The sequence below is a fragment of the Seriola dumerili genome, unplaced genomic scaffold, assembly GCF_002260705.1.
Source record: "Seriola dumerili isolate Sdu_G_001 unplaced genomic scaffold, Sdu_1.0 BDQW01000409.1, whole genome shotgun sequence".
Lineage (NCBI taxonomy): Eukaryota > Metazoa > Chordata > Actinopteri > Carangiformes > Carangidae > Seriola > Seriola dumerili.
In genome coordinates, this window is record NW_019174664.1 from 1,071,479 (window position 1) to 1,097,471 (window position 25,993).

Consider the following 25,993-nt stretch of genomic DNA (forward strand, 5'->3'; position numbering starts at 1 on the left):
TATTATGGATATTTACATGGGTAGATAAAACAATCATATTAATAATAGATTAGGAAAAACATTATGAGAATGACATTTACCGAAAGGTTGACTTCCAGGATGATCTTGACTACTGCACCCAGGCTGCGGCATTGCTGATTGTTCATGTCTGGCACCAAGGTGCATCAACATTGATGAGGTGTTATTATTATAAGCCAACACACGTGTGCACAGCCGACACTGAACGTTGCAATAAAAACAAACGATAAATCTGATCATTTGATTTGATAAATCTGATCAGGATTAAGTGCTTCAGTGTTTCAATGAAAGATAATGTAGAATCAAAGATTGCTTAGAAACACTGCAGACAAACACCATTTTATTTACAGGTTGAAATGTTCCCGCACTCTTGTTTTTTCTTTCCACCAGCACTCTCCATGATATTTTGCTGCCAATCTCGCTGTATGCGTCTCAGGAATCAAAAACTCAACTGGTTTCCTATATTTCCCTCTTATCTTGTGGTTTATGGGATGGGATCCATCAGACTGCAGAGCCCTCATCACTTACACTGGAAGTGCATTAAGGAGGAATATTGTAAAGGCTGGTAGAAACAGGAAGTAAAATTACATCCTGCTGTTGTTCATATGAGCACTGACTATTGTTTTACGACAGACTTGGCAAAAGTTTTTATTTTTTGAGCAGTATTGTTGCAAAAAAAAAATGACAGTGGTCCATGCTGTAACTGTCCACTCAGGTACACTTTCCACTTGGCTTTCAACCTCTTTTCTCTCACAGGGAATTTTCAAAGAGCTGCCTTTAAAAAGAAAACCTTCGGTACAAAATTTTGTACTTTTACTGGACTAGTTTTCTACACTCTGTAAACGAGTATAAATAGCATAAATATTGATTCCTTGTGAAAGACTGAGCAAGAATCTGAGGCTTTTTTTCAATGACATTCAACATTTCCAATTACAGGTCATGTGATATTTAGTTCATAGCTTATACATAGGATTAAATGATACTGTACCACAAGGTATGTTTTTACTGTATTTGAAAATGTCTGCAATGAAGCTATTGTAAGTGACCCTTCTCCCTCTTGTGTCTGGCATTACTCCAAGGCCACAAGTATTCTGCAAAGCCATTACAGGGGATCACACTTGTCAGTGAGTCATATGAGGCTAATTGCTTCAGGAAATACTTGTGGCTGACATGTATGTTTTATATCTCCCTATCTACGTGTGCTGCAAATAAAGCGAAATTGTGCAGCTAAAGCACGTCTACAGCTGGTTTCAACCTGGTCAACCCCGCGAGCCTGGTTGTGTCCCATTTTAAGAAGTCACCCCTAATCTCTGGTGATGGTTCAGGCACACTGCAATGTGTTCCCCACTGGCAGACTTCTGTGTCGTCCCCCATGCATAATATCCATGCAATTCTGCTTCTGACAGATATGTGTTGTAATCTCTTTGAAAATGAGCATTTGCAACATGTAAGAGCCTCAAAGCTGCGGGTCTGAGAAGTGTGAGGGGGAAAAAATGGCATCGAAAAACTGGAATGTAAAAAATCTCTGCCTTGAGTCTGGCCTATTAGCCATGTTTGGTATTTTCTTTGAAAGCGCCTGTTGTCGTAGAGTCATAATACAACATTTTCTATTTTAAATTATTGATAATGTGCTCATTAACAGTGACAGTGGTCATTAAACAATTAAGGACATATTTATTTTAATGATCACCTGGTGGATTTCAAAATGCAGTAAGTTTACCTTGTTAAGACAGTGTTTCACTTTGTATCAGGACACTGAAACAGATGTGCAATCAAACATGTTAAACCTGCATCTTGCTTCTGATTTTGTAGGATGACAACTGTACAGCAATTGTACAGTAACTGTACATCTGTTCCAGCTTACATTTGCAGCTATCAGTTGGAGAGATAAAATCTCTTAATCTCACTCTTGTGTTTTGGGGATGCAATGGAAGGCCATGTAAGATAAACCTTCCTTCTCAATATTTAATCTCTGACAAATAGTTACTACAATTTTTGGTAATGGTTAGGAAAGCTATATTGATAATCTTTCTCCCTCAGTGCTTTACAGTGCTCACATTTCACTAATGGAAATGTTAAATCTTCAAAACCATTTGGATTGAGTAATGGAGATAATTAAAGTCTATCCTGCTGTACCTCAGCAATCAAATTGGTCAAAATTGCGACATGGTTAATAGCTGACATGTTTGTATTCAGATCAAGTTTTTGGATAAGAGGCAATTCCATTGCTACACATTTGGATAGTAATTCACCCTGAGTTAAAAATTGAGTAATACATAGAGAATATTTTAAGAGACAAGCAGTGTTAAGCTGTGATATCTAATGTTCATCTATAGCCATGGTGCTATTAAAGGGATCCCTCCCACGCTATAAGACTGACATGCCCTATGAGAAAATGCATCACAGACGCACAAGTCCATTGCACTAGAATGAAGCTGTCGGGGCCCTCAGCCATTGGACATCATTGGGCTGTGTGTGGCTGACTCAGGGCTGGAGTTTTAATGGTGTGTCCAGCACCATTATCTCTGGTTGGCCCTTATCAGTGGCGGTTTGGCCAATTCAGAGAGCTGGATGAAGTCAGTGAGAGAAAGCTTGCAATCAAGACTGACCAATTCACCTATGTTAAAATGCATGCTAAGCATTATTTTACCCAAAGTGACCAAAACAGAATGCATTGCCATCACTATTCATTGAATCATCTCTCCTGACAAACATGAGGGACTTATATGCAAGAATCATGGATTTGTATTAACAAGAACTTGAACGTTGAAAAAGCCTCCCAATTCACTGACACTTCATATCATAAATTGTCTCAAATCACTGCAGTGCGTGTGAGATTCTTTGGCAGCTGATATAAAGAGTTAGCACAAAAAGTGTAGCCATTCAGAATGACTGCTAATTCTGCTGGAAGACGCAGGCATCGTCTCCAGAGGTTCAGGAAGGCGAGGCAGTTCTTTGCCATCCTTGAATATCAACTCACATTAGAGATTAGAGAACCACATTACACACAATGAGGACTGATTTGGGGTCAGCCCTGTGCTCATTTCAGTGTTCTCTTAATGCCACAACTGATTTCTTTTTGACTAAGACAAACAAATTTGTTCTCTCAGCTGGTACCACGGCAACTTAAAAACCACAACACATTGCGACATTAGTCAATGTGGACCTCAGTGTCCATTCAGTCAATGGTGGTCAAGATCCTTTCTGTTTGCAGTTTCACACCCTGTACAAATTGCCCAGCCAGGCCTCTCACAAACACCCACTTGGCAGTTCGTCTTAATACTCAGTAGCTAGGTAGTTGTCTTTAGTAACAGATCCCTCATAAATTCCCAGGTGACTGCACTACTGCTGTTTGCAGGTGCTTCACTGAGAAACAAACACAAAGGTCACATCACTGGTTTGTGTACAACACAATTCGCTTTAGCCAATTGATTCATGTCATCTTGGTAGATGGGCCCAGTGACAGATCCATTTAAGCCTTGTGTGTTGTTCCACACAACAAGCTTAGAGCTACATATGTTGTAAATGACATCTGTCCTTGGGGAAACATTTAGGGTTTGTAGAATCAGGTTGATATTTGGTCTGTTCTTAAGCCAGCATCACTAATGCTGTTAAACATTTTGTTGTTTTTGTTTCATTGCATGCCTAATTCACCATAGGCAGAGTTCCCTGAGGAGACAGGAGCAAGGAATTCCAGTTATTGTTCATATGTGTTTGCAGATATCTATAGTGCTGATCATGTTTTCTTTAGCTATATGTACCATGTGAATACATTTCATTTAATAAAATTGTCAAATATTAATCTAGCTTTTCCGATGGTCCATAAGACTTTTTTTTATTGAACTCAGACAACACAAACACAGTATGATAGACTAGCTGAGAAATTTACAATATCATTCAGGCCTGCAAGGAGTACAGGTCAGCCCCTTTAACGCCACAACAATATAATATAAAAGGAAGTCCACACATACTTACTCTTACACTTGATTATACTCAATTGTCATTTATACCATATAACCTAGGTGTGTATTTTTAAATCTGATATTGAATTCTCATTTCATAGCAATTTTCTTTTTTTTTTTTTCCACAAGAGATGGACATTGGCTCATGTTGATGTGACTTTGTTGGTCTGTAGGTTTCTGTATCACAATGTAATGGTGAGCATTAACACTCATACGGATGTCTAGGCTATGTGTAAAAAGAAATGCAAATTAGATTATTGCTTTATTCATTTTAATTAAAATTTTTGCTCAAATAACACATCTGTGGAAAATTACGATGCTTTTGTGAATCACATTTTCAATCTTACATTATTATTCTAATATAGTCGCCTATAGGCTTCCACAGGCAAGGATGAAGGATCTGCCGGGGTGCTGACAGGATTCCCATCACCAGCAATGAAGGATACAATCTTAGCTAAACTTACAGGATTTGCTATTTGAAACATTGTTTTTTTGTTTTTTTTGTTGTTGTTTTTTTTTTTAGACAATCTGACTGTAAATTCCGTTTGTTTTTTTTTGGTTTTTTATTGTTTTTTGGGGGGGTTTTGTGCCATTTCTGACTAGGCAAGAGCCAGCATGTCAAAATACTCTCTAAAAATCCACAGTGCAGCAACCCAGACTGGAAGAATGACTTAGAAATAGCCCAAAAAATGTATCCAATTATAGGGCCAAGGTGAAGCGTTTTCATAAGTCAGACAATTTTGAAAATTCGTCCTCACTTTCCTCAGCATTGAGTGGAGCAAAAAACGCAATGAGGTGCAAAAAGGCTTCAAGTGTTCTTCTTGAATTACCATCCTTGGTCAAAAAGAGGACTTGAATATTCTTAGATACAAAAGGTCTAGACTGGTCTGAACCCGTGCTCTCTGCTGGACAGTTTGCAATATTTCTCCGGTATGGACCAAACCAAGGGTGGCTTCCCCATGCTGGGCATCTGGCCCTTCATGCTATCAGTGACATCAGCTGGGTCAGTTCTGCATACCACTATGTTGTTGTGCAATCAGTGGGTACCACGATTACTGACAGATGCTCCTGCCTTGACTCTCTCCAACAAGAGGGATCAGGTGGTAGAGGGAAAGCATAGAGCAGCTTACATTTCTTCGACTATGGCACATGTAAGGCTGTCGCAAACCATTTGTTTTTTTCTTTTTCTTAGTTAAAATAGTCTAACTTGGAATTGGCATATGTTTTTTGCAGTCTATTCCCCTTAAAGCTCAGCATGCAGACTAATGACATATATTCACTGTGGTTTATAATCAATAGTTATTCAGTCAATCAAATGACAGTGTCACAGCAACTCTATTTTTTGTTCTCTTTTCAATTAGCTGTTCGGTTGGCTAACTTTAACGAATACAAAACTAATAATCAGTAGACAGGAGGCAAAAAAAGAAGTTGGCTACATGTAACTGTACAAGATATTGAATTGAAGTATTACTGAGAAAGCTGCAATATGAAGCAGAGTAAATCGGGTCAGACCTACAGCGGAACTAAATCATAAAATGTGTAGTGTGGTCGTCGTGGAATTATTCAAAATTTGTTGCCAAGTTAAAATACAAGATTTTTAGATTTCCATAGAGGAGACATGAATTCAACTGAAATATAAGACTCAAAAGAATTGCACATAAAAACACAACCACAACAGTTTAGATTGCATTTGCAGTACGTTTCCAGTACAAATGAAACTACTATATTTCCATACCACATATTTTTCTGTAAGGGGACCAAGGTTACAGATTCCTCTGTCTTTAAACGTATTCATTCCATGCATTCAAGTTTAAACGTATTGTGTGCGCTCACTTCTGCATTCGCTGGCTGTATGTTTCAGCTGGCTCGCTGAACTTCATTTGAACTCTATTTATATAAACAACACGCAACTGGACAAGGTCCTTCCAAGCAAACTAATGTGCACTCTTGTACACAATTAGAAAAGAGCCGTGCCCACCCAGCAGCCATGAGTAAGTGACTGAGCAAAGCGGATCTCTGATAGCCCAGTGGCAGTCGGCCACACTGCATATGCTCACAAAATAGTTAATGGCTGGGAGAGAGTGTTAGTGGCATCACAACAAAGTAATTCAAAGGAACAAGTACTTAATGATAACTGGAAAGACAAGAAGAATGAAAGGAGACAGAGTAATCCTCTTAGATGGAGTCAGTTCTATCTGTGTGTCAGGTTTCCTCTTCCTTGCAATTCCTCAGATCCTAAATAAAAAGCCCAAAAAACACTTTAAGGCTCATTGATCTATGTCTATGCTACAAAGAGAAAGGTAAGCACATGGAAACAGTATGTAGACTCACAAGGCTGAAAACCCCTCTTTGTTAGTGGGTAAAATGCCATATGGACAGCAACACGTTCAGCTCCGTTACCCCAATAAATTGTTGTTGACACTGCCCTCTAGAGATGTGTGATAGTGCATTAGTACTGCAGACCTTAACCAAGGAAGCATCCACCCTGTCAGCAGTGTGGGTTGCGAGAGAGTCTCCGACTTTGCATCTACATGTTCTGAACAGTTTGAATGGATATATTTTTTTCACGCCGTTGTCTTATGAGGACTGGCTTGTCCAGCTCACTGCTCAGTTTGGTGCCGTTGCTGCTCTGCTTGGCAAAGGTCTGATAATGTGCCGAGTCCATGGACCACCAAGTCACTACCTGCAAGAAAACAGCTTTCCTGGGGTTCCTGTATTACGTAAAGGTACTGGGTCACTGCTGCTCAGATCAATACAAGTTTATGGCCTTGATCTATTGAGTTGGCTTTGCAGAAAATGGGGAAACCAACGCTTCATTCAAGTGAATTCATATTTTTTGGAGAATGGATTTGGCATGCTGGCGGCTGTCTCCCTGAATAACTTATTTCCTGGGCTTTGAAAGAGAACCCCGAGGACCGTCTCACAAAAGACTTATAGTGCTGCAAACATCATTTCAGAGCTAAAGAGAGTAGCAAACCAGGACTAACCTTGCTAAGGTGATGCTGATTAGAATGACATAGCCTGAGGCACCTGTCAAAGTTTGGGGGGAAGTCTTGACGATACTTGTGGCCCCATCACTCTCAGAAACACTTCTTGTGATTTTTGAGCCAACCAGAAAATACAAAATGTTAACTCCCTGTTATTCCATTCTTTATCTATTGACCAAATGCTAATTGATTTTGGTGCAGCAGGGATATACTGAGGAGAATTTTTACAGATCATTATCATTACCTTCAAGAAAACATGTGAGGTATAATTTTAATACAAGTGACATTACAGTCTTTCTGATTTGAGTGACATTACAGGATCATGAAAAGTAGAGCTACACCACGCGAAAGCTACACTGTAAGAACATACAGGTGTCATTTGAGGATGCCCACTTGGGCTTAGGTGAAATCCACTCTGACACTTGAATGCACATTGGCCTGCCTGCATGATAGATGCTCTTTAATGAGACAAATGCTCACAGCCAATTTGAGCCAGAAGAGTGACTTTAACCTGCCCGATTAGGCCCATTAAACAGGTAATCGTTAAGTCTAAATAAGTGTTTATGGTCTTAATGTTGTTCCAACAAAATATATTTAATGTTTTTAGCTTCTCCACTTAGATTTTTTGGACTAATAGTGCACAATATATTTGTGTGTCAATGACACAAGAGTCTTGATTTAATGAAAGATAGTAGAGCGGACTTTCTCATTTGCAGAATACGGCTGTTTTCTTCGGCTGCAATGAATGAGATCAGAAAAGCAAAACATCCAATCAGTACTGATGATGAAATTGATTGATTAATAAACTGAACACGGTCTTCCAGCCGCTTTACTCATATAGATGTAATGTAGGCTGGAGCCTATAGCATAGGGAGCATAAGGATCTAAAAAAAACCGTGTTTTACAAGGAAAAAAATCCAACAGAAATAAATCGGCTTAATGGACAGAATTAGAGGGGTCTGAATCCAGGGTAGGATTAAGGAAAATTGTGTGAAATAAAAGAGCGACTGCTCAGGAATGACTGTGCGTCTGTCTGGAGGGCGGGAGAGAGAGAGAGAGAGAGAGAGAGAGGGAGAGGGAAAAAAAGAGAGAGAGGGAAAGAGAGAGAGAGAGGGAAAGAGAGAGAGAGAGAGAGCGAGCGAGAGAGCGAGCGAGCGGTGACTGAGGAACACATTTTCATCCAAACCTCTCCGTTTTTTCCAGAGCCGGTCTCTGCTCCGCGGCTCAGCGCAGCTCCCTATTGTTTAAACTGGAAGGAGGGAAGAGAGAGAGAAAAAAACCCCCCCACCAAAATAAGATTCGCCTTGTGTTCTGTTATCGCAGGCAGTGAGTCATTTCTTTGATCTGATGCTCGATTTTCGGCGCTCTGAATGCTGTATTCATTGTCAACTTCTCCGATTTCTCCACTTAGACTTGAGCTGCATCATGAATAGTTTGGGGGCACCTTTCAATCGCATACCTCTGGAATGGTGGGGATTACACAGCCGAAACCCGGAGAGCATGTAAACGCAGATGGAGTTTGGGATTTATTGCAAAATAAGGGAAAGATGACCGTCTTCTCATTGTGCTTGCTCCTGTGCGCAGATCTACTGGATTTAGCCGTCGGTAAGTCTGACCCTGTCATATTTTCACGCAGTGGGAACACACTCGCAGCCCCTCCGCTCCGTGCGTGGGGTCTAACAATAGCCTAACTGTCAATGAGTTGAGTGATTCATGTGTGACAGTGAAATACTAAGTAGCCATTAAACAGGACAGCCGGATGGAGGCGATCGGTGCCATGCTCGCCTCATGCCAACTTTCCCTCTATGCCAACCAAGTCGTGGAAGAGAGAAATCAATGAATAGCTGTTGGGATTCAGTTCAGGCTGCACAATGCGTGGTGTCAATGTGCTTCAAAAGGAAATGCAATAAGGGGGTGGGGGGTGGAGGGGTAGCACGAGGCCTAGCTGTGTATTAAGTCTTAATTCATCTGCATCGACTATCACGACCAGCATGCATGACAGCACCTACACTTCTGAGCAGCACACAACTACACCATGCCGAAGCGCACTCCTTGGCGGTCTGGTCATCGTGGCTTTTTTTTTTATTTATTTTTTTGCACATGAGATAGCGCCCGAGCTCAACAGATATTAAAGTTGTTGCCGTGAAAATCATCACAGTGCGTCTTTTCATTTTGTGTCTGTGCCTGTGCCTGTGTGTATGTGTGTGTGTGTGTGTGTGTGTGTGTGCGCGCAGATCCCTGCCTTCAGCACAGTCTGCTCAGCACAGCGGTGGCATCAGTGTCGCGTGTGTTTTTCTTTTTCTCCATCCTCCGCTGACGTGTTGAGCTCTTACAGCTGTGAAAACACCAACAACATTTGATCATTTTTTTTTCATGAAGGCAATTTCTGGATCTGAACCGGTGTATGTCTTGTGTAAAGAATGATTTGGCTGTCTTCTGTGGCTCTTTTCTTCTTGTGGGAGGCAGCGCTGTTGGGACTGGAGGGGGGGATTTTTGTGCTGCAATTTCGGGGAAAGCCTCAATTATTCAAATATTTGCCACAGATAAAGACCTGGTGGCAGTCGTTTAAGCACGTTCCCTCACTGTTAACTCTCATCCTCACATATGGTCCCCGTGGCATTCTGCAGGGGCATTTTGTTCTCTACATGGTGTCATACATCATAAAGAGCTTTGCCTTACAACACTGCATAGCAAGCACTTAATTCCATTTTCTGAGAATTGCAACAAAAAAAAAAAAAAGAGTCTTGTGTAGGGCTGCTTATCATTCAGCTGGAGTCATAGTCTCATAGCTACTCTCTGCACATGGCAACACTTTGGTGTTTGAAGGACTTAAGATGAGAGTTCACTCCTGGCTACAACATCTGAGTAACATGCCTTACAAACTAACCTGTTAACCCTTCTCTGCTCGCTGAGGATTTTGTTGTTTTGAAGTGTGTTTGACCTTCGCTTGACCCACATAGGAAAATCATTATGTCAGCTGGGCTTAACATAAAGTTAAGTTACTAAATACCTCTGGGATGCTGAGCCACACAGCGGCCTTGCACTATGTAAAGTATTTGGGAGTGCCTCGGTAATGCAGTCACGCTCATTTGAACTGTTCACGAAAAGCTTAGATTCCTCTGCTTTCATGAGATATTGCAGCTGAGTGACTGTGAGACGTGTGCAGTGGTTAACATCGATCACCACGTAAACAAATAGTGAAAGGTAGAATTGAACAAATCAGTTGGCAGGGCGCTTGTTGTTGGCTTTTCTTGTCACTAAACCAAAATAGATTCATGCTGTGGATAGACCTCAGAATGTCACCTTTATTGTCTGTTTTTTTTATTTTATTTTTTATCCCTCAAGCAGTTCTCTTTATATAAACTGATGTCTGCTGTCTTCTGGATATCATACTCGATTCATGCCAGTATACAATTTCCCTGTGTATATGTGTGTCTTTAAAGAGGGTTTTCTATTTCAATGTGTCCACCGGTGTAGATAGATTTTCCCAAAGACAGGGCCTGTGGTCAGTGACTCCTCTCTCGTCTCTATCTTGAAATATCATGCATTCTTATTTTCCCCCAAGTGTGTTTCTTGTCAGCATTTTTTTTTTTTTTTTTTTTGAGAAATGATGCATACAGTATCTCATTTTAGATTGAAACTTTTTGTCCTCTCGGTTAACTTGCAGCCCGTGCTCCATCGTTGTCTGCCAGATGTGCTCCCCTTTTTTTTTCTTTTTTTAAAAACTCTTAGAAACACAGCCCTCTGCTTAATACATCTGTGCTTACAAGCTAGCCTCAGCTCGTGAAATACAGTGGTTCAGGATTTATATTTGGCTATTAAGCATGTCACAGCACCAGTGTTTAAAGAGCAGGATACATATTCAGCAGATGTGAGCTTAGTGTTTTGACAGGAGTTGCTTTTTTTTTATACATGTTTCATGCATGCTCTTTTTGCTGTTTGTGTGCACACACAGTGGAGTGGAGTGACTACGTGCGTTTCCCCAGACATACAATGTAAAAGAGGAAAAAAAAAAAGTATATTGTACATACACAGTTTCTTCCCTAAGCCACTGGCACAGCTACATGTCCATGTTCACAACATGTAGCTGTGTTTTTAACCTCCAGTGCACTTGTTACATCTGATTGACTTTTTGCAGCATCAGTGCAGACACACCATTATGAGGATTGATCTCACTGGAGTGCTTACCCTGTAGGTCAAACATTATCAAATCCGATCCAACAGAGTTGAACAGCATTTGATCCTGATTTGGCAAGAATTACCTGAAATTCTTTAAAACTTAAGAAGGTAGAAATAAATCCACCTAACAGCACCTCTAACGCTCACCATTTAACATCTTATTTGCTTAATTCTTAGAAAATTTAAAGTGTAAAAATATTTTGCAGAGGGTTACGTGTCAGAGCGTTTCTAGGCTGGGAGCAGTGACCTCCTGGAGTCTTAACTGGTTGTCTGGCAACTTCACAGTGACAAAACAAGACTTAAGAAAATTAGGCTATCTGTTTTTAGCCAAGAAATAGTCTGGCACATAAAACCACCACTCAACATTTTGTGATTTTGGATTTTGTACAGATTAAAGAAAAAAAAATACAAGATGTAAATCATTGAGATTAAGAGGTGCTGGTTTTTGTTGCCTTTGAGTCTGTGTGAGAAGCTAAGTTACCAGTCTACTAGCTGCAGCCTTGTACTGTATTGACCAGACAAGATGCCCCAGCAATGGTTAAGGCACTATATCTCATAACTGCAAAATCCACAGCTCAACTCCTCTTTCTATTTATTTATTTATTTACCACACCAACCAGGTCAAAGCAAGGGTGGACGTACTTTGAATTTGCTGTAGAGGCTGTAGTTGTTGTTGGTTGTCAGTTGGTGTAACACCATAAACAGAACAGTGCACATTTTACAATTTAGATAATAACTAATTTCAGCTGACAGCTGCAGCGACCTGATGTCTTGACACTAAACCAAAAACTGTGTGAAGCAGATGATCTGTTGGTCCGGATTCATCCCTGCTAAATGATCACAACTGCTCACTCACAACCACTTGCTGCTGTTCAAGACATAGTTTATAGTTCACTGTTGATTTATGACTTCTTGTCGGGGAGGAATGAATTCATCCGGGCCAGCACCCTACAATTTAATTGGATGAATAGTGTTATCCTTCTGGGTTTCAGTTAGAAAATGTGGCCTCTCTTTCTTTCTGTTTGCATGTTTTTACCGTTGGTTACTTGATCTTGAATTCATCAAAAAAAACGTTCTAATAATAATTGGCACAGTGGTTTTGCCATCTGTATTACAATGCCATTTAGGGAAGACCAGACTTGCTCCACAGAGCTTCACAGAGATTTCTTTAAGCGATTAAGAACTATAGATAGGAGTGTTCAGAAGCTGAATTGAAATTATATTAAATTGCACCTTTTTGAAGCTTTTCTCTCTGGCAGGAGTAGCTGGCTTGCTATTTTCACTACTCTGGCCTTGACCATTTTAAGAGATCAGTCTTACCTAATAGAAATCAAAGTTCAGTTGGCTCGCTGAACTTCATTTGAGCTCTATTTATATAAACAACACGCAACTGGACAAGGTCCTTCCAAGCAAACTAATGTGCACTCTTGTACACAATTAGAAAAGAGCCGTGTCCACCCAGCAGCCATGAGTAAGTGACTGAGCAAAGCGGATCTCTGATAGCCCAGTGGCAGTCGGCCACACTGCATATGCTCACAAAATAGTTAATGGCTGGGAGAGTAAAACCAGCACTCAACATTTTGTGATTTTGGATTTTGTACAGATTAAAGAAAAAAAATACAAGATGTAAATCATTGAGATTAAGAGGTGCTGGTTTTTGTTGCCTTTGAGTCTGTGTGAGAAGCTAAGTTACCAGTCTACTAGCTGCAGCCTTGTACTGTATTGACCAGACAAGATGCCCCAGCAATGGTTAAGGCACTATATCTCATAACTGCAAAATCCACAGCTCAACTCCTCTTTCTATTTATTTATTTATTTACCACACCAACCAGGTCAAAGCAAGGGTGGACGTACTTTGAAAGTATCTCTAATACTGTATCACATTTTCCTTTCCTTTCATTTTTATTTTTTATTTTTTTTGAGCAAGCTGTGGATGAAGTGTCTTCCACAGTAGCATTAGATATGTCCTTCTGCATAATTATTACTGGAGATGTTTTTCTTGAAAGCTACATGAATAATATTCTGTCTTGTTTACTCTTACAAGTGATAATTTGCTGTCCAGTGCAATCAATTATGCGTCTCAGATACTCATATTTATATATTTCGTTTTAATGTTTTCACTAGTGTTACAGTGAATTAAAAAAAAAAAAAAAAAAAGTTACACATTCAGTCGTTGCATGTCATAATGTAAATAAATGCAAATGGCAAGTGGGAACTGCTTTAGGTTCAGGTCTGAACAGCTGCATACAGGTTCAAAGAGCAACGCAGTAAAGAACAAGGCGCTCTGATTTTTTTTCTCATTTCTTTTTTATGTAGATCAGGAAATGGGACAGGCGGGCTCTAGTGATTTGCCAGCAGTAGAATCTGGTAGGAATATTACAGGGATAAGGAGTGAAATAATCAACGTTCATGGACTCATGGTCACTGTGTCAAAGGTCAAATAGATACTGAGCATTATGGGAAACAGATTTATGCAATGCCGTACAACACACTGTTGTGGCTATTAAGAGTTGTTACTGTTGAAAATGCAGAAAATGAGGAAATATAGAAACATACAGCTACAGGTGGTTGGCTGTAAAATTATAGCGTGGCACTCAACTAAACATGACATGGCATGCCTGCGAGAGACTTACTGTAGGCTTTATGTTTGAATATACCACAGGTTTAAAAAAAAAAATAAAAATAAAAAAAATAAGTATTTCATGTCATGTTTTCCTTGAGCGCAAGTTTATTTTAAGACCCTCTGTTCCACCTGCTGAATAAAGCATCTAAGAAAATGTCTTGCCTCCCACCATGGTGTTGTAGGTTGCCTTGTAGATTGTGGATCATAGCAGTATTGACAGATTTCACAGGCACTGGATCTGATGTTAGATCTGATGGTTTCCGGTACACTGTGACTGTCTGCTACTGATGGCTGGTCTTCACTCACAGGAAGTGAGAGGAGATAGTGGCTGGAAAATGGGTTGTGGTTATGCCACTATCTAACAATCACCCGGCTTTGCATCAGCACTGCAGCTTTCAGCTGTTATATAAAATGATTATGCGCAGATTAAGAGCTGTATTCATTGTTTTGTCTTGCTGCGTTTTGTTTGGTCAGTCATTGTGACTGTTTAAAGAAATTTATTAACCTTACAGTATGTGCTCCTGTTAGCCGGAGAACACATAGAGTGGAATGACTATAAAAGTGCGGTCCAGCTGCTTGGTTTATTTACTGATTTATTGCTCAGAATGTTTTTGATTCACCTAGAATAACCCAGGTTCAATACACGATGCAGTACTGTTGAGATAGATTCACCATTTAAAATCACAATATCCTCTGCAGCTGATAGGGTCCCATTTGTCTTAAAACTCTATTATGTATTCTGCTGATATCTCTGATGCGACAGCGGGACCACTATTCAACACAATGAGGTATTTGCAACAGCGTGGAGCTCGCTCAGACCCACTGACATGCAACACAAAACTGCTTTGCATCTCTGGTTGACCTCTTACACTCGCTGAGAGGAGCAATACTACGCAAAGATGGCTGCACTGCATCTAATAGCCAGAATCCAGGACTTACCCAGCGCAGTATCCACTGTGCATACCATGTGTACGACTGCCATTTTTTTTTTTCCTTTCAGTGATCACCTTCAATTAAAGGATAACTTTTGTTGTGCTCGCCTTTTAGTCTGGATCTTTTGTAACTTGAAATCCCATTTAATATGATGAAAGAGCCATATTAAAACTTGAAACAGGTTGGTGACCCAGAAATTGCACCTTTTGTTGAAGAGCTTCAGCCAGCTTTGTACATGTAGACCACTGTGCTGAAATTGAAATAGCTTTTACTGAGAAATCAAAATGACCTGAAACGGTCTTTGTGGCGTAATGCGCTCCCTGCAGAACACCAGCGAACATTTGAAGTTTATTATCTGATTAGTAAGTAGAGGAGCTTTAACTGCTTTAAGTCAAGAGCATCTTTTTGGCATCCGTAATGTGACATATTTCTGAGCGAAACGGAATATAGGGAAGGGATATAATTACAAGAGGGATTTAGGTAAATCTAGATTTGATTGGATTGCTCAAAGGTGGGTGTGGCTTAGGGAGTACAAAGCAAGTGTTGGCCTCCAGCCACAACATCCCTCACCTGAGATCAGGAGGAGGACGGTGAGGGAGAGATTAATATATAGGATCACAACTACACTCTTGGAAATGAAACAAAGGTTTTTTTCCAACTGAGGTCCAAACACACTCCACAGACCCACACACACACACACACACACACACACTTATATCTACTACCACACACAGGCTAATGGTCAACGGTGTAAGGTACTCACCTCAAATCATTGGATTAATGCACAATCTTTGGATACATTTGCACTGTATGTCTCCCACAATGTAACAGAATCTGTAAACATCATGTCAAATCTGTCCTTCTACTACCACCACAGCTTCTCGCCTCCTGGTACAAGGAAGCACTTTCATTTATTTATTTATATATATATATATATATATATATAATATAAAGGACAGTTCTCCCTTGCGTTCTCAAGCAGCGATGCTCCAGATGATCAAATGATAAAGCCTGTGATTAGTAGAGACAACTAAAGGCTTGGGACAAGGCAGTTCAAACAGCACAGTAACTTTCCTTTCTACCCCTTACGTCCTTCATACGCAGATGTGGGCTGGCTTGCTGATGTCTTTGGCTTGCGTGGGAGTTTGAAGCATCTCTGATTCCCTCAGCAGCTGGTGGTTTGCAGAGATAGAGAAAAGAGTATAGATGAGCTTTGCTCGGAAAGGTCTCCCAAGACGGCCTGCTCAGAGAAAGTATACCATTCCTGTCTGTGATCTAAAGTGAGCAATACGTTGTTGTCAAATAGTGTCATATGTTTCCTTACCAGAGCTGTTATCTGTGAACGTTGTTTTATGTCATTTTAATTTTAGAACCTTATTCTTGTGAAATTAGGAGCCAGCAGAAGCAGGGATTTCTTGACAGGCTTTATCAGCAGTTTTACCGTATTCTCCCCCCACTGTTTCCTACATGCTAATGTGGATTATGCGATTTTGCTTATCGTGTTCAAACATGGCTGCTGAGTAATAACAATTGCTCTGCCACTGTGTCCTAACATTAGCCTTCTTATTAGAGACTTTGAGAAGTGCCTTGTACATTACACATGACACTTATCTCTGCATTCATGGTTCATCACAGGGGGCTTAAGCTTCCAGGAGTAACACTGCCGTACGAAGATGAGGATTTTTTCATATACCAACATTTTGCAGGTTGCTTTCTTTTTGCAAGCGATGAGCATTTTTGTAGGAACAGAATTATTCAACATCATTTTGACCTCAGTTTGAAAAGATAAGACACTGGCTGCCCTTGCGTTTTTCTGTGTTAGCATACACTATGTACAGTGTATCAAGGTTATGTTATAAAGGAACATGGATGGGTCAGTATGACTTGCATTTACAGTGAAATATACCAAACCTGAGATAAGATTAAAGATAATGTACATTGTCTGCCTCCTGGAAAGGGGTAAAACGGCACTGTACGTTCAGGAAAACTAACCGGGGACATGGATCTTTAGTGAGTATTACTGCACCTCCTCATTATATAAGGAGATTAAATTGTTGTAACAGATCAACCCCAGTAATGACATTAAAGGTCCCATATTTTACACTTTTCTGGTGTTTTACTCTAAGTTTTGATATCCATAAGAAGATATAGTTGTGGTTTTAAGTACCAAAGACCATCTCTCAATGTAGCTTTACATCTCTCTCAGGCTTCTCTCTGGAGCTCTAGCCTTGTAACAACATGTCAGTGAGCCAATCAGAGGAGAGGCTATGAGCCTGGGCATGGCTGAGGGCGATGAATGTTTCTTTGTGACATCACAAAGTTACAAGTCCTGATGGCTCGTTTTAAGGAACCATTCCCGGGTTGTGTGCATTTTGTCTCTGGGATGAGGACTTTGACACTTTCACAGTATTGATATACACCTAGATCTGCTTTATAATCAAAAGAGAGCTGGAAATCTCACTTTCTACAATATGTGACCTTTAATATCTTTTCTATATTCCCTTTTGAGAATGCCCATTCTTAAATATAAACAACAATGCTTTAATCTGAAAGGCCAGAAATCCCATTCTTTTACTCTTAATTTAAAGCCCCCTTTTACACTTCCATCTACTCTCAGTATGTAGCAACTGTAAATATCCCAAATCACTGCCTTTTCAGTTTGATTCTTCCGTTTCTTATGTCAAGAGCTGTTCAAAGCCATCTTTCAGGCAGTGAATGCAGCATCGCAGAGGTTTCATGAAAAATCCAGATTAGGCGTGAAAAAAGGGAAGAGATGGGAAAAGAGGAAAAAAAAAAAAAAAACCTCTAATCTGCACATTGACGTCACTCTGGATGGGCGGAAGCTGTGCAGATGGGAGTAAGGGAGGATTGTGTGGGCTATGCATCTTATGACAACAGATTATTTCCTTTTATGCACACTGACTTCCTACATATGAGCCACAGAGAGACTTTCTTCCCCTCGGGACAGCGTCCCTACATTTTCTACATCACGAAAAAAAAAACAAAAAAAAAAAAAATCATGAAGACGTCTCTCTCCAGTCACAGGAGAGGGTTTCAGTGAAGTTTCGCAGACAGTCGTTCTGCGATAGGACGAGTCTCTGTGTTCATCCTTTAACGTCTGTCATTTATGATAACATTTATCAACAAACCTTTGATCCGCCACAGAACTTGTCATGCAAGTTCAGAGAATTAATCTCCTGAACACGTGACGTGAATTACACAGTGATAGAAACTACTGTTGCATATGGATCATAGCCTTCTTTAGATATGATTGTCTTACTTCACTGTTTTGCAAGACGAAGCTTAACATTGCGAGGTTGCTTTATCTTCTGTGGTGATTACACTTAACATTTTGCTCCTCGCTCTTTCAGTCTGCATTGTTGTATGAAGCAAAGATGATCTAATTTATTCTCTCCCAATAAAACTGTCAGTGTTAATTTTAACTCTGAAAGTGATTGTGGCCTAAGCCTTTTTACCTGGTAGCTCTCAGTTACAGCACAGCTTTTTTCAGGAAAGTCGAATACAATATGTGTCAGGTAGCAGCTGAAATGACTCCTAACTGTTGGCTGTTTGCGGTGCTGTTATGCTCGGAGGAATTAACCTGTAGTAGGAAAGTACTGTATGTAATGTGGGGTCACAGTGTAATTCTCTCTTCCCCTGACTGCAAGGGCTTGAAGCATGCAAGCATACATTTCCAAAGCTGTTTACATTAACAAACACTCGGTACTTAACCTTGAAATAAAGTAGTTGTCTATGTCTGAGCACTTATTGTACAAGGTTATCTGCCATTCTTTTTTCCTTGTGGTTATTAGACAGTAACTAAAAATTAAATTCTGATACATGTTTGATAAAAATAATTTTCTTTCAGCTATTTGTAAACCCTTCCGGTCATGTCTTTGCTCTAATGCGATGGCAGGCAAGGCAGCACACTCTTGTGCTCTTTGGATTAGTCATCAGCTAGCACAAGTCTTACAGTTTGTTGCTCTGTTTAAAATTTTTTTTTTACTGTGCATGTTGCATTGCAGTGCAGAAATATTAAAACAACCTGCTGCACCACTTTTAAGTTTTACCCCCTGCAGAAGTCTGCAGTCTCGTAAACCGTAACACCAAAATTACCGTTGAAGCATTAACATTGTAGCTCATTATGTCGTTCAGTAGAACAAAGGCAAGACAATGCCGAAGCATATGAGCAGATGACAACTTTTCTTAAACATATCATGTGGCAAAGTGAGGTTGACTGGTGATATGGTGACTGTCCCTGTCACTTAATGTCATGTGCGGCGTGTCATCAGAGCCTGAGAGGAAGTGCGGCTTGAGAAGATCGCCTCGGCATCTTAGCAGTTCTGTCTCCCTTCATTTATCACGTCCAGGGAGTTTGATTTATTAATTTTTGAGTATTAAATCCTCCAATGGTTTATCTGACCAATGCCCAGTTCTATGAAAAAACAATTGATATTAGATACCTACAGATGCCAGTACATGCTGTTTTGTAAGTTTATTTGAACACCCTAGTTATACAAAGAATAGCAATGGCCGCCTTTTTCCATTCCCTAGATCACATGGTTGGAGGGTATGTCAAATTCAGTTGTAGCCGTTAGATGTTACATTTCAAACACAAACACAAGTTGTATTTAAACTGACGCCTCTGTCTGAACAAAGTCACAGTATCTGTAAAAATCTGCTTTACTGCTGCTGTTGATAACAATCTTTTTTACAAGCACTTAGCATAGTTTAAGCTGTGTTTTACTAACATCATAAAACATACTATCAGTGACTTTGTTACCTTTTACACAGACTAATGGATGAACTTAATATTGAGTGGCTCTTATTTTGGTAGCATTTGCAGGCTCTATGTTATTTCATCAGTTTATGAAAATATTTGGTGCTGCTTGGTGTTAAGGTCAGATCTTCTCTTTGTAGCCAGGAGAAAAAAGGATTTTGATTTCAGAGAATATCACTCTGGAGACATCCTTCATGAAAAGTCCTGGTGTTTTTGTTTTGTTTTGTTTTTTGGGTTTTTTTGGGTTTTTTTTTTCCTGTGAAGAAAATTGTTGTGCATCATGTAATCTTGTATCCCCAGACAATGGGTGGCTAAGCTCAACAGTATGAGAAACTCATTTATCCCATGTTTTATTAGAGCTCTCACTAGGTTGCAATTCTCCGTATCCAGACTGTAATGAAAGTGATGAATATGAAGTGGGAATAGCTTGTGCCAAATCTTTGGCTCTGACGCGGCAGAGTAAAGTCAGCCCTCGGCCATGGATCAAGTTTGTGCTGAAACACCCCCACTGGATTGTACTTAATCAGACTTAGAGAGCAGCATGGGGAAGCAATGGTAATAGGGAATGGGAGTAGGAGGAAAACAGCCTGGAGAGCTGTGCACTTTAAGTGTGTAATAAGTAGATTGGCAGACTGGGAATCTCTCTTTCCGAGCTTTGGTCATGAACTAAAACTAAACTCTTGACTCAGTCAAGGCAGTTGATGACAAAAAACGATAGTCTTCCTGATGCTGATTCTTGACTGGGGCTTGCTGAGGTGCTGTAGTGTGTTCTTCTATATCCTGTTGTCGTATGAGGATGGAGGGCAGGTCCCAAACTGACCGCATCTAGACTGGTACAGATCAAGCTATATTTAGCAGATGTAGGCCCTTAAAGCCCAGTCTGTTTCAAGCATGAGTGAACTGCACAGCACAAAACAAATGGTTAAAAAAAAAAAGCATAATTTTCCCTTGATTGATACACACTTACAGTGCATGACAGCGAGCAAGATAAACAGTCAGTTAAAATCAATTGATTTCCATCCACTTTTGTAATACTGTGCAGGTGAAATGTGCCACTGACAGCTCAGGATTATTTTTGAACGTCAGTAATGGAATTTTTTATAAATGCTAGGGAAGAAAAAAAAAAAAAAAAGTCGTCCAAACTTTCCTGTCTCTGACTGACACTTAAGTTTCTATGGCAATCACACAAAACACCAAAAGAAACTACAGTATATTGTGCAGGCATACTGTATAGCCATGCAGCTGTATTACACATTAGGAGAAAAACTAAAACTATAACTAAATATTGGATTCGAATTGGTAGTGGCAGATCCATCCATTCATCCATTGAGGGTCACGTGGGGCTGGAGCCAATCCCAGCTGACAATGGGTGAGAGGCGGGGTACACCCTAACCCAGGTCACCCGTCTGTCACAGGGCTCACGTATAGAGACAAACAAGTATTCACACTCACATTCACACCTACGGACAATTTAGAGTCATTTGGCAGATCGACTCTAAATTGTCGACTCAATATTAACAAATCTATATTGGGATGAAGGAAATCCATCATGGATGGTATTGGTTCTGACGAAATTACAATTGCTTCAGCAACACCAGTTTTAGTCTAGTAAGGGTAAGGCTACCTTCACATTAAGTACGCATTCACGTAATCGCCTCGTCAAGCCTGCATAATGCGTTTTTTTATTTTTTATTTTTTTTCCATAAGTATTAAATATTGGTTCCACACCTGTTTGGCAAAAGCAATGGCAAAGTTGAACTAAATTGCTTTCCTGTCATTTCTGCAGTTTGATTTACGCACCCACTCAGCTGCTCCGTTTCCTCCTGTGGCGGCCTCCTCCAACGGGAGCTGAATGTAAGAGAAAGCTCACATTAGTCCTCGCCACAGCTGACTGAACATTAGGCTACATTCTGCAGGATAGTGAGACCTCCATCATGTCATAGTAATACTCGAGGATAGAAAACGCCAGTTATGGGATGCAGTCAGATTGCAGATTCAATAGAGTGTATTATCAGTTTTGTTTGCCATTTTATCTAATCCCCCTTTTTTTTTTATATGCAAACCCAATGAATATGAATGCCCGGCCTCAATTTTGCACAGTAGCAGAACTAAAAATGAGAAAATTTCAGTGCACTTTGACTTCATTGAATTCAGTAAAATGTCCTTGATATCAGATGTTGGACATCTGATGCCACAACAACAACAAAACAGATGTTATGTAATTGAAAGTAACCCTGTGTTGCTTGTTTTTTTAAAATTATTATTTCATTATTTAAAAACAGAGGACAGTGCTGTATATGTTGGACAGCTGAGCACGAATCGTTGGGAGATTATCGTGTCACGCTCACACTCTCTCTGTCATTTGGTTCGAGGGAAGGAACAAAGGTCAGCTTTAGATTCCTCCAGTAACATCATCATCACAGATAGCATGTTAAAATACATGTCAAAGCAGTTTATATGTAAATCATCTCCTTCTGGCATCATATATTCTATGGGATTGGGAGATTTTTTTTTTTTCTAGAATTAGAATTTAGAATTAAAGGGTATTGCGAAGTAGACATCTGTCACCCTCCAGAGACGGAGTGTGGCGATGTATGTCTCATCCCTTCTATCCTCCATTCAGCCCCTCTCCTGGTGGGACCAGACTTGCTGCTATCGGTGCTCAGGATAATAATCTCAGAATAAAGAGTAAAACGAATCGTGCCAGTTGTAGGACTGGACTATTCATAATTCCTACTCTTTACCATTCCATCTGAGGCTACACACTGGTTAATATTAATCCCATTTTTTAGGCTCCACCCATGAGGAAAGACATCAGCTGACGAAAAGGATTATACCATACTGAGCCAGAAAAAGATCTGGCTGAAACAACACATTATTCCTTTCTTTATGATCATGTGCTTGCGAGACAGAAAGTTAAAATAACTCGAGATGACAATGATACGCCCACTGGAGATTTTAAACAACACCTGCTCAGGTTAAATCCATAGCCTGCCTCCATTTTTAAATCTTAGTCTTAAAGACAAACCGGGGCTTTCTGACAAAAGCTCCTGTAAACACAGTCATGGAAGACTCACTAATTGCAGTAATGTATCAAATGCGCAGGCATATCTCACTCAATCATGCAGAGTTAAAGATGGTGAAGCAAGAAAGGAAGAAACCTGCTACTGTACCGGCTATTAGGCTCTACAACACACAGGCTGTAAAAATACAGCTGAAAGAACAGGAGACACTACTTCTCTGCTTGAATGGACCATATTATTTATATTCTTCAGACTCCAGCATTAAAAAGTAACCAGAAATCACAACATGTTACAATGCAAAGTGGCAGAAATTCATTTCAATTCTTAACACTATTGTTGTCGTCTCAACTTTTTCTTGTCTGATGTTAATGATAAGGACCTAATACAACTTAATATCCCTTGGCTTCCTTCCTCCCCTCCACAGATGCACTCAGCTCTATTATCGTATGTTCGCTGTTTTAATAATGCAAACATTTCCATCCCTGTATATAGTACAGATAGCTTCTAAATAGGTATGTAGATGGATCAATACAGATAAATAAAGCACCTTGTATCTAGTTGAGATCCATATTTCGGCGCTGATTGCAAACCTATGTAGCATGTGCTTTAAAAGTCTGTCCAATGGACACTGGCTGTGTCAGTATTCTCTCTTCAGTCCTGTCTTGCACTATTGCATTTACATCCTGATGAATGAGGCCAGATGCAGCCTTTTACAACTAATGAGTCAAACTACTGTGGCCCACAATAACAAATGGCAAAAGTACTCTACCTGCCACATCCCTTTGTCATCGTCTGATGTAATTACTGTACAGGCTGGCTTCTCAGAAGGAAAAATGAAATACTTTTTCTTTATCTATTAATTCATTTAAACTTTTTCTAGTATTTCAGTCTGCACGAATACCTAGATAGTTGGCCAGAAATATTCTTATCAATGTGTCTGCTTATGCAGAAAGAAAGGAAATGGCAGTGTATTCATGGCAGCTAATGGTTTCTATAATAAGGGAAAATCAAAGATATTGTAGGATAAGAGATACTTTCATTTCACCAAAGTAGTTACATTAATGCAATATTAATTAGTTCATTAGTTATACATTAGTTGTTATACTTTTGTTAGTTTCAACTACTGTTAAATTGCAATTATCACCAATCTAAGTGCAAATTCTCCAAAGGCTGTGATGGTAAATCTGTTAAAGAGGAGAAAATTCTTTGTTATGGGCAATAGCTACGTATTGTTCATTCAGGATCTGTCAAAATGGTTTCCTTGAAGTCTCAATGTCTCTACATACGTCTAGATAAAGGCTTATTTTTATTTATTTACTTTTAACCATATAATGTAATGTAGACTGATTTCTTCTTGCTTCTAGTTACTGCAAAAATGTTAACCATGTGTAATATGATGTCAGCTAGAGTTAAAAATGACGTCTGTAACGAGATGAGCGAAGAACATTATAGCAGATAGTATGGCAGTGTAAGTATAGAGCAGAGAAGGAATGATAAGCAGAGGATGGGCAGGATTACAACATGTGACCCAAAGCATGCATTCACAGGCCAGTAAAGAAGGTTAAATCCTACAGTAGATTAAAAACTCAGAGGTTGTCAAGGACATAAAGTGATGAGATGTAAGAAATAAGTGGGTGTAATTATGAGGAGAGATGTGAACACGGTGGCCTCATCCCCACTGTTCCATGTTTCAATGAAACAAAGAGCGCATTGTGAGTTCCTTCATATGTGATGCGTCCCCTCTCAGCTGCCACTTTCGCAAAACCAAGGTGATTTTGCATCAAGGTTAAAAAGTGGTTGTATTGTCCTCAGAAACCACTGCCACAGGCTTTGTGAGGAATCATTTTTTTGTTGTTTTTTTCAAAACAAATATTGTGAAATTGTGTGTGAATAATTCTGTTTTCTCCCACTGGTACGCTTCAGCACTTGCACATTTACAGTGTCTGCATATTTGCTTCTTTTTTTTTTTAAATTAAAACTCATTAAATTCATTTATTCATCATATGGAAATAGTAAAAGTAAATAGCTGGAGAGCTAATCTAATGTACATTCAACAAATGGAACATAGAGTGTATAGAGTGCATTGCAGAATTTTCTAGTAATAATGTGACATGTTAAATGTTAAAGTCTGCCAGATGTTCTGTCCGGAAGTGTGCACATCATTAATGGTCAGTAATCACTGCGATCTGGAAATACAGTTTCTGCTCTGTCACTCTTTGTGCTGACTGTGCTGAAGCAGCTATTGCACATTCATTACATGTGAACAACACATAATAATGACAGCAATTACCACAAATATTAGGGCTGGATTATTATGGAAAAGAAGCTTAGGCATAATTGTTTTTCACATTTTTTTTTAATGCTTCTTAACAACGGGTTTGGGGAATGAGATCTGCCCAGTCGCAGAGGAGCTAAACTGAATGGAGAAGCATTGGACCAATTACACACTGCAAAATGTCACATCTCTAAAAAAAACAAAAATTCATTCATTCATTTTTGTTTATATTAGAATATTTGAAAGACACTGAAGGTTTTATAAAACTAGTATAGAAACATGCAGTTTGTACTTGAATCCTGATGTTAGATTCTGTTAAACTCTTGGTTGATATGTAAGTCATATTTTTCACAGGATCATAATGAGTCTGTCTGTCTGTCTGTTTGTTTTATTTTACCCATGATGGCTAAGGTTCTCCAAAATAACTCGGCAGTTGTTGGAACTTGAACCATGATCTTTGTAGAACTTAAAGCAGCTCGTTTTTCTGCCTAAATCTCACCACACTAACCATAACAGTGTCGTATGAATCAATTTTGTTTTGTCTTTTGCTTTTTGGAAGGCGCTGACAAAAATGTTGTCCTGCTGATAAGGACATTAGAGGGTCACAAGGCAATAACAAATGATATATTTTGTCATTATGTTTGGAGACCTTGTTGATCATCATAATAAATGCCACACACATTACACAAAATATACACACGAGCTGTGTCTCAATTCAGGGGCTGCATCCTTCAAACGCTGCATTTGAAGACCTTGCATCACATTGGCACAACAAGGCTGTTCCACTCCAAGGGCTCCTTCAAATGAGGCCGAGAAATGCGTCCTTCGTTTCCCAAGCAACGAAGGATCCAATGGGTGGATCCTTTTGTGGCCCAACCTATCCCAAGATTCATTGCATGCCAGTAATGAATCACTTTTCTAAAAGTGAATATAGCAGACTCTGCAAATAAAACGACGAGCGAGGATAAATAGGAAATCCTTCGTACACCAAACCGTCTCATTTCAGTTCAGCCTTCGAAGGACGGGTCCCTGATCCACAGCTATGGACTGATTTTCTCTGGGGTTGATCAATAAAGTATACAGTTGATCATTCAAGTGTTTCATTTGATTGTCTTACAAATGACATTAATGCGCAACTAATTTGTATTAGCTGTTAGTGTTCAAGAAAAACTGTGGTGTTCATGATGGCTAAGAGTGAGGTTAGAGACAGAGA

General features: G+C 39.6%; 1 protein-coding gene across 3 annotated transcripts in view; it reads left to right on the top strand.

Annotated features, from left to right (window-relative positions):
• The window catches only part of LOC111233590 (immunoglobulin superfamily member 21-like), a 173,185-nt gene that overhangs the window by 788 nt on the left and 146,404 nt on the right, over positions 1-25,993 (top strand). Inside the window, exons 1-2 of one of the 3 annotated variants that reach the window (XM_022761445.1) lie at positions 8,107-8,293; positions 8,379-8,572. In XM_022761445.1, the coding sequence (XP_022617166.1) occupies positions 8,434-8,572 (139 nt within the window). In that variant the 5' untranslated portion in view covers positions 8,107-8,293; positions 8,379-8,433. Of the gene's footprint in view, positions 1-8,106; positions 8,573-25,993 lie in introns of those variants that run through there. The other 2 variants (XM_022761444.1, XM_022761446.1) reach the window with 2 other exon arrangements.